This window comes from Vigna unguiculata, chromosome 11 (genome assembly GCF_037176805.1).
Source record: "Vigna unguiculata cultivar grain cowpea cultivar isolate G323 ecotype 2 chromosome 11, ASM3717680v1, whole genome shotgun sequence".
NCBI lineage: Eukaryota > Viridiplantae > Streptophyta > Magnoliopsida > Fabales > Fabaceae > Vigna > Vigna unguiculata.
In genome coordinates, this window is record NC_140802.1 from 5,357,395 (window position 1) to 5,367,119 (window position 9,725).

General features: G+C 35.8%; 1 protein-coding gene across 2 annotated transcripts; it reads right to left on the minus strand.

Annotated features, from left to right (window-relative positions):
* Nucleotides 1-568: 568 nt before the first annotated feature.
* LOC114170661 (albumin-1-like) lies at nt 569-1,715 on the minus strand. Of its 2 annotated transcripts, none has more exons than XM_028056186.2 (2): nt 1,642-1,715; nt 569-1,065 (listed from the first exon to the last, which is right to left on the minus strand). In XM_028056186.2, exons 1-2 carry the CDS (start codon nt 1,691-1,693, stop codon nt 725-727), a joined length of 393 nt encoding a protein of 130 aa, XP_027911987.1. In that variant the 5' UTR covers nt 1,694-1,715; the 3' UTR covers nt 569-724. The 2 variants fall into 2 exon arrangements, with proteins under 2 accessions (XP_027911987.1, XP_027911988.1); XM_028056187.2 differs by having other exon boundaries at nt 569-1,053; nt 1,642-1,705.
* Between the last annotated feature and the right edge of the window lie 8,010 nt (nt 1,716-9,725).

The window sequence follows — 9,725 nt, forward strand, 5'->3', positions numbered from 1 at the left end:
TCCAACACACCTTCCTCAAGCCGATGTATGTACATTTCGTGCGTGGGACTAGAAATGGGTGGTCTAATAGTGAGTGAAACAGAATGTTCAAGAAATTTTGTTAGGATAGACTCTAACCTAGTTTTGATACCTTATTAAGAAAGGGGATTTTAAGCCTAACCAGTCATCAAGGAATTGTGAAACAAAATTGAGAATAGGACTTTCTCCGGAATGCAGAAAAAAGAGGATTTGCTGAATTGATGAGATGATCTAATTGAGAAGTTTCCATGAAGAAAAGAGAAAGGAGAAGAATAGCGTAACAAGACTAATCTGATATCATCTAAGTATATTAGAGAAGAGAATTTGATAAAGGAGTATCCTTTTACTAAATCAATACTTGCTAGCTTTACAAAAGAGTGACATTGAATATATAAAAAATATTCAATCCATAAAAAAAAAATAATAATAAAACATAAGCAACAGAAAACAGAAAACCATAAATATAATAAGTGACAGAAGATATTAACAATATCTCAAAAGACATTATCCATATCTCTATCATTTTCACATTTTAAATCACTACTTTGACTGCGCTAAATTCAAATACCATATTTTTCATTTTTTTTTTCTTCTTATTTCATCTCTTATATTCAAAGTAGTAAATGGATCACAAATACTTCTAAAAAAAGCAGTAAAAAACTTGAATTTAGCTTCGTTTCCGTATTATCATCGAGAAAACAATGTATCATTTGAGAATTTTGGTAGGCATCTTCAAGAAGCCTTTTAGGGATTCAGAAAGAGAGTGAAAACACCAGCCATAATCGGCATAACGATCAGAGTAACGAACACAAAAGTTTCCGGTTCCTTTCTTGATGCATTCATCATCAGAGCGACATAAGTTGGGATGTTCTTCTATCATGTTCGCAACAGATGCAACTCCACCGATACACACACCTATGTCACGTGGAAATGGATACGGAATCGGGGGACCCACGAGACAAATGCATCCAGAGCCGCAATCTGCAGACTGTGAACACGATGTACGCGCACAAGCTCCCGCTTCACTCTCCTTCCCTGCAAACACAACTAAAATTCAAATTTAAAATGTGAGTCTAAGTCTCACATAGAATATAAATAAAAAAGTAGAACATTATATAAGGATAAAGATCCATAAACTCATAGTTTAAGATTTTGGGTTGAGAGTGGTGTCAATGTCTTATGTGATTGGCCTCAAATCTCATTGGTGTTTGTTCTCCGTAGTAATACCCCTCTATAGACCTAACAATTTCTCACAGATTTTGAATGGAAAAATGTTGTTTAACACGGTTTAACGACCATTTGACAACTTATATAAAGGTAAAATAGTTTTAACAAAAGTTAATTTTTACATTTTTAGACGAAAGAGAAAGTAAATAGTTATGAGGGATACTGTTAAATGATAATAAAAAAAATAATGATGTTAAAATACCAGTGTCCATTTTGAATTACACTATATCCAGGGGAACAAACTTCAATTATCTTAAAATTAAATTTTAATATAAAAATATGTGTAAACTTTATCTTAAAGACTAATTATGTTGAGTTAAATTAAACTTAAAATATGCCTCTTAGTAATATTAAAAGCATGTAAAGAGAAAAAATTACTGTAAAAAAGATACTTACATGAAGTGGCAAGTAAGAAGAGAGCAAGAGAAACAAGACTGACACAAGCCATTGTTAGTTTGATTCAGTGTTTTGGTCTGTTTTATTTCCAGCTAATATTTACATATTTATAGGCGTTGTACTGTACTGTATTCATAAATGTGGATCACGTGAATGGCTTCACTTATTGCATAACCATAATTCGTTGGAATTAAGTACCAATTTCCATTGGTGATAATTATTGCTATGTTTAAAAAAAACGCATTCATTAAATATTTTTCATATTATTTATGATTTCACTCATATATAATAAACGTGTGTAAGAAGAAAGAAACACAATGTATCTCAATTAATTTATATCTTAACTTCTATCTATCTTTTTTTTTGTATTCTCTTTAAGATCGAATAGTAAAGGCTTTTTTTTTATCAAATTAGTGAATTTCTTAAAAAAATTACTAAAATGCATAAATTTTTGAAACGATTAAATATATTTTTAGAACTTAAACTTTGGCATGAAATTAGAATTCATCTCTATTTCAAACTTTGATGTTGTTTGGTCCTCACTAAAGATAAGATCAATTCTCAATATATAAGTGAGTGCAAATTTCATCTTACAAGTCGATTTTGTAAGATTGAATTGGACTTAAAGTTCACTTCTCAATATAGTATCAAAATCATGAGTTAGAGCTTATCTTAGTGAGATTTGTTGTTTATTGGGTCTAATATTCCACCCTCTCTTGGGTCGTATCGGATCACCTATTAATGTCTAGTTTCATGTTTGAGATGTATATGTCTCGACGTTAGGAGGTGTGTTAGAAGTCTCACATCGACAAGAGATAAGACTAATTTACAATATACAAGTGGTTGAAAACCTTAACTTACAAGTCAATTTGGCAAGGTTTGAGTTAGACTTAAAGTTCAATTATCAACATAAACATTAAAAAGGAATAAATATAGTCCTCATAACCAACACCCTAGAAGGGACTACAAATGTTTAACCATTTAAAAAAATTACGGATACTAGTAAGTTATGTCACCTTGGTACGACATCATTATGAAAAAATTGTGTCAAGGTGGCACAAATTTAACTAAGTGCATTTTAAATTAAGTTGTACCACGATGAAAATGACTTTGATTCAATTTTGATAGAAATTGTGTCAAGATGAAAAAATTTTAGTTTAAAAATACTTTAAACTAAAGTCATGTCACATTGACATTATTGTAATTTTAAAAATGATTTGAACTAAAAGTCGTGCAACTGTAACACAACTTCATTACAATGAAGTCGTGACATTATTTGTTGATATCCATAATTTTCCTAAAAATTGTCAATTTTAGTAAATTAAAAAAAAACGTTACTTTGATTAATAAACCAAAGAAAAATCAATTATATTTTAAAAATATAACATTATACTACTATTTTTTTTAATATGAAATCATAAGATTTGATTTCACACTTAAAAAAAATTAAAAAATCAGAATTGCTAAAAATATATTTAAACTATATATTAGAAAATATGGCTCTTCATGACTGAATCTTTGATGAAACTGGCAACGTTCAGCAGCGTGATAAAAAGGTGCATGAGTGAAAGCAGAGAAAAGAGAAAAACAGAGAGCTTGTTATTGATACTTTGGAAACTGTAAAGTAACGTACATAGAAAAAGGGGATGGAACACCCTTTTATAAAGCAAAACAAAAAAGGAAACAGAAGAAGGTGCGAGAAACAGAAAAGGTATGGCATGTGTGGCTCATGTGAAGCTCCGTGTGGCTCTAAGACCCCCCCCCCCCCCCCGCAAGCGGGCAGTATATATTGTGACTGCCAAGCTTAGAATTAATTTGAGAAAACACCCCAGGAGGAAGAGCTTTTGTTAAGATATCAGCCAACTGATGGTTTATTCTAACAAGAAGAAGCTTGATCAAACCTTGTTGGATCTTTTCACGAATGGTATGGCAGTTAACTTCAATGTGCTTTGTACGCTCATGGAAGACAGGATTGTTGGCAATCTTGGTGGCAGAAGTATTATCACGGTAGACAGAGGCAGGTTGTGCTATAGGGAGATAGAGATCATGCATGAGCTGTGCCAGTCATTGTATTTCACAAACAGTTTGAGCCAAGGCTCTGTATTCTGCTTCACAAGAACTACGAGACATTGTGGTATGTTTCTTAGATCTCCAAGTGATGAGAGTATTACCTAGATAAGCAAGAAAACCAGTCACAGATTTCCTAGTGTCAGCACAGCCAGCCCAGTCAAAATCACTATATGCTTTAATGTGAAATTTGCTCTTTGCATCAATGAAGATCCCTTGCCCAACTGTCCCTTTGAGATATCTCAGAATTCTGAAGACAACTTGATAATGCTCTTTAGTTAGGGAAGACACGTATTGGCTAAGGTGATTGACGACATAGGTGATGTCGGGACGCGAGTTCGTCAGGTATTTGAGCTTGCCAATAAGCTTGCGATATGAAGTAGGATCAGGGAGCAATTCTCCATCTGCATGAAACTTAGTAGAGAAATTCATAAGTGTGCTTACAAGAGATGAATCAAGCATTCCAGTATCAGTAAGTAAGTCAATGGTATATTTTCTTTGAGAAATATTGATGCCATCCTTGTTACGAGCAATCTCAAATCGTAGGAAATAGGTTAAGTCTCCTAGGTTTTTAAGCTTGAATCTTTGATCAAGTAATTGAGTTATATGATTTATGTTTTCAGGGTTATTGCCCGTGGCAATTATGTCATCTACATAAACAAGGAGAATAGTGATATCATCATGATTATTGTGTATAAATAAGGAGGGATCTGCATGAGATTGTTTAAAACCATGAAGGAGAAGAAAGGATGAAAGTTGTGCATACCATTACCTACTAGCTTGACGTAAGCCATAAATAGATTTGTGGAGGAGACATACCTGGCCAGGTTTAGAATTTATCATTCCAGGAGGAATGTCCATGTAAATAACCTCATCTAACTCACCATGTAAGAACGCATTGTTGACATCTAATTGTACTAATTTCCAATTTTGGGCAGTAGCTACAGCAAGAATGAACCAAATAGATGCAAGCTTAGCCACTGGTGCGAAGGTATCATGGAAGTCCATCCCTTCAAGCTGAGTGAATCCCTTTGCCACCAATGTGCTTTATGTCTTTCTATGGTTCCATCAGCTTTATGTTTTAATTTGTAGACCCATTTGCATCCTAGAACAGAGTAATTAGAAGGAGGATTGACGATGCTCCATGTTTGATTTTGCTCAAGAGCTGTTAATTTTGCAGTCATCACCTCTTTCCAATTGGGGTCTTGTATGGCCTCTTTGAAATTCTTTGGTTCCCGGTTACTGTCAATATTGAGAGTGACCTGTTGAAAATGAGCAGATAATCTAGATAGAGAAACATATGATTGAATAGGGTATTTAATGGTCTTGATATGTACATTAGCAAGGTTGGTCTCATAATCTTTCAAGTATGCAGGTCTGTTTCAATTCCTACCAGATTTTCTATGAACATCAGAATTAGGAGCAGGATTATCAGATTCATTACTATTAATATCATCATTGTGTTCTTTGTCAATGTTCTCAATAGTAGGTTTAGAAGAATAATCATCATTTGCAAAAATAGAATCAGAGGATTGATTGACAGGAAGGCAAACATCATTACTGAAATCATGGTTGTTATCTATGTTATAGCAACTGGGAAAAATATCCTCATGAAATAAAACATTTCGAGAGATTTTAATATCATGGTTCTTCAGATCAAAAACAATGTAGGCTTTTGTATGCATGGGAAAACCAAGAAAAACATAAGATTTGGCATGTGGCTCAAACTTAGAACGATTGGCAGATAAGGTTTGCATAGAACATAAACATCCAAAGACCTTGAGATTTTTGTAATCATAAGCATTACCATAAAGCTTTTCATGAGGGGTGCAATTTTTTAGAAGACGAGTGGGAGTTATATTGATAAAAAACGCAACATGAGTCAGAGCGTATGACCAAAAGCAAGTGAAAATTTTTGATTGGAAAATTAAAGTCCTAGTGACATTCAATAAGTGTTGATGCTTTCTTTCAACGACCCCATTTTGTTCAGGGGTTTCAAGACAACTAGTTTGGTGAATTATACCCTTTGAATTGAAGAAATCATGCATTTTAAATTCATGCCCATTATCACTTCTAATCACTTTCACTTTAGTCTCAAATTGGTTTTCAACAAGATTGACAAAGTCAATAACATGGTTTCTAGTATCAGATTTGTTTTTCATTAGATAAACCCATCAATATCTACTATGATCATCAATGATAGTGAGAAAATAATGATGACCATGCAAAGAGGGAGTGGGTGAAGGCCTCCATATATCAGTATGTATAACATCAAAACATTTCACAGCATGAGATTCACTAATAGAGAAGGACAACTTTCTTTGTTTACACATATGACAAATATCACAGTATTCATTGCCATACTCAATGTAATTGTATTTATTGTGTAGCACATGTAATCTTTTATCAGATAAATGGCCAAGTCTCTTGTGCCAAACTATGCTACTACCAGAATTAACAAAGCTAACATTACTAGACATATCAAACATGGTGTAAAGACCCTCATGAAGGCTAGCTGAACCAATCATCCTTCTGCTCAATTGATTCTGAATGAAACATCCTTTGTTAGTGAATGTAATATGGACATGAGAATCCATAATCAATCTAGAAGTGGATATCAAATTATAGTTAAAATCAAGTATGAATAATAAATTATGCACAGTAATGTTGTCATTCAATTTTATAGTCCCTTTATGTGTAGCATTAACACATGTTCCATTGGGCAAATTTACTTTAATGTTCCTAATTTTATTATAGGATGTAAAGCATTCAAGACTCATGGCAACGTGATCAGTTGCTCCAGAGTCTAAAATCCACTTTTGCTTACTGTGAAAAGAGTTGGTGCATGAAAAGATGTTACCTGCATCATGGCCTTTTGTCGTTAAGCTCCCAATGTGACTACCTTTGTTGCCTATTTCAAAATCCTCTCCAGGTTTAATGAGAGCCATTAATGTAAGACCCACAAAATTTAAATAATTAAATAAATAATTATTTAATAAATGCGGGTAGGGGAAGTCTTTATGGCGTTAAGTGCTAACTTTCTTAACGTGGAAAAGTACTAACTCAAGTGGTTGAGAGTACTTTGATTGTGTGAGAGGACTTGGGTTCGAGTCTCATGTATGCCAATTGTGTGTATTTTGTTTTATTATTTTGATCTGATTATGTAATTGGAGCGGGATAGTAGGATATAACCTTTGAAGTATGAATTGTATCGTGAAATGTAATGTGATTGGATTGGTTGTGCATTTGAAATTAAATTGTATGGTGAGGGTTCAAACCTTGACTTTGACAAAACCATAGACTTCTTTTTTTTATCAATTTTAGATTCGGTAAGAAGGTGAAGGGGCGAGAGAAACCTAGCTAGAGGAACAACCAAGGGTGTTGGAAAAATCAAATAGAAGGACAATTAAAACCAAGCTTAAAGTATTCTTTTTTCGTTTTATTTGATTAACTACCATTAAAGTGTCATAAAAGGGAAGAATGGAGGGAGAGAGAGAGAGAGAGCATCTTTGAGTCTAATAGTCTAAGGATAATGAGGAGAGAGTTAGCAGAAGAGAAGCGTGAGTCGGGAAAAGGAACAAGGGTACTGGTGTAGAGGAGGGCCAAGGGGAGTTCATCGCGGATTCAAGGAAAAGCTCCAATTTTCAAGTATAAGCGGGGAACCAGGTTAGGGGAATTCCTACGATTGTTTGATGCGTATTTTATTCGTTATTGACTGTATTGTGATGTATGAGGGAATGGGGGTTGTTATTTTCGTGAAAATCGGAATGGAAAATCGGGTTTCTGGGATTTTTCCAGAAACTACCTGGCGGGTCGCACGTGACCGCCAGGCGACACACGCACCAGAGCCCTGCTCTAGGTATCAACGATGAACCGCCTGACGGTAGAGGATGAACCGCCAGGCGGCAAGAACACAATTTCACCATTTTTGGTTATTTTTTATGTTTCTGGAATATCTGTGGTGTGGTCGTGATAATTGTATGTGTGGGTATGAACTTTGATGTTGATAGACCCTGCATATGTTGATTTTGTTGCAAGATACTACCTCTGTTATGAAATTGGGTAGTTAGGGTTTATGTGGAAGGTTGAAAATAATTATGCATGTTATAAATTCGTGATCTGACATGATGTTATGAAATTCGGTTTTATTATGATTTACAGATGTTATTGGTGAGTATGAATATGTGAAATGGTATACCATGTGGTTGGTTGATATTTTGTTGAGTCCAAACTATGATTCCATGCCAAGAGAAGTATGAGGGATAAACGGAGGGAATATCGTGAGTGGGAACAGTACGAAGGGAGGACTTTTTATCACAGATTATAAAAAGGGTGGGTGTGAAATATGTGATATTGCATGTTGGTGTTATGTATCAAAAGTAGATAAAGGTGGGCTTTATGTGAAAGATATTGCAAGTATGGTATATATATTACACTAATGAGTGAAAGTACTTGTGAGATAAAATGTTGCATTATGTTGGTAAGAAAACTGTTGTGGCATGACTCCTATAGGTAGTAAATAATAGGACCAAAAGCATGTGAACTTGTATGCATGATGTTGAGCATATTGGTTGTGTTGTGAATAGATGTGATGTAAATTGTTTAAAGATTTATGTTTGGAAATTTATACTGTGATGTAATTCCCTGTGTTGAGTGTTTGGGTATCCTTTAGGACCAGTTATAGTGCCATAAAAACCAATAGCATTGTGCTACTGGTATAGCGCCTGGCAGCGTGAACGAGCCGCCAGGCGGATGAAAGATAAAGCGGAGACAGTAGTCACAGCAGAAGTGAGGCGCCTGGCAGCGGTGATGGTTGCGCCAAGCGGTGACGTCGAATCAGGGCGCCTGGCGGCGTGGTGGTGTCCGCCAGGCGGTAGCAATACTAGGAGAGTGCTGCAAGCGCATGGCGCTTAGCGGTGTGAGATGCCCACCAGGCGGTCTGGAGCTAAGTTCCGCCTAGCGGCGTGAGATGCGCGCCAGGCGGTTTTGGTCCAGTGATGGTGCGCGAGGAAGGTTTTCTACACCGCTTTAGGGGATGTTGTGATGCGATGTTTTGGTTGGGGGCCCAGTTACAAGTGTATCTAGTATTGGGGTAACACGTGACCACTCGAGGTTGTAGCCTGGTGGTTTAGGAAGTCCAGTGGAGTGTGCGAGTTGTGGCTCGTACGGCAGGGTTTCGAATGATTGCCCTCTTCAGTGGATTCTAATAGAGATTTTGGTAGTCTGGAAACAACTACAAACTTAGGTTTGTTTTGGGGAACTCCACTTGGTGCCACGATGAGATGTTGTGGCAAAGTTATTCCCACGTGTGGACTATCAGGTGGTGGCCTGTAGTTGGAGGGGCGAGTAGACACTCATGCAGCAAAGATCGATCATAGATATCACCTAAAGGGTATAGAGATGATAGACGTCTCAAGACAGGAGTGGGGTACGAAGGAGTAAAAGAAGAGGGAAGTGTGTTAACCGGTTTTAAAATTGTAATGTAGTATTTATTAATGTATTGTCTGATTTTATTTAAATGAGCTCACCATATCTGTATGTGTGTGGCGATGATCATGTAACTTGTTACATGGGAGCAGATGTTGATGCAGGTGGGCAGACTGAGACTTAGAGGCGGAGAGGGGACTGTTGGGAGTTTTACTGATTTATATTTTGTCATGATATGGATTTGATGTAATAAATTTTATAGACATCTATATTACTTTTCGGTTTTTCCGCGCGGTATGATTAATTGTTTTGGCGCGTTTGAATTTTGAATCGAAACTTATTCCCGTGTTTTGGGAAATTTTTCCTAATAAATGAGGTTATTCAAATAAATATTGTGATAATTTATTTTATAAGTAATTTCCGGCTAGGACGTTACAATTAAAGCTTGGAATTGCTGGCGAGTAAGTTTCATATCTTCTTCTTCTTCGTCAACTTTGGTATCACAATTCTTGGTCTTTGCATTGAAGGTCTTGGGTGGAAAACCATGCTTCTTGTAACATACATCCAAAGTATGTCCAGTCTTCCCACAA

Coding starts and splice junctions, on each gene's coding strand:
- LOC114170661 (XM_028056186.2), bottom strand. CDS start 1,693: ATGGCTTGTGTCAGTCTTGTTTCTCTTGCTCTCTTCTTACTTGCCACT. Junction 1,066..1,641: donor CTTCTTACTTGCCACTTCAT/GTAAGTATCTTT, acceptor TTTGAATTTTAG/TTGTGTTTGCAGGGAAGGAG.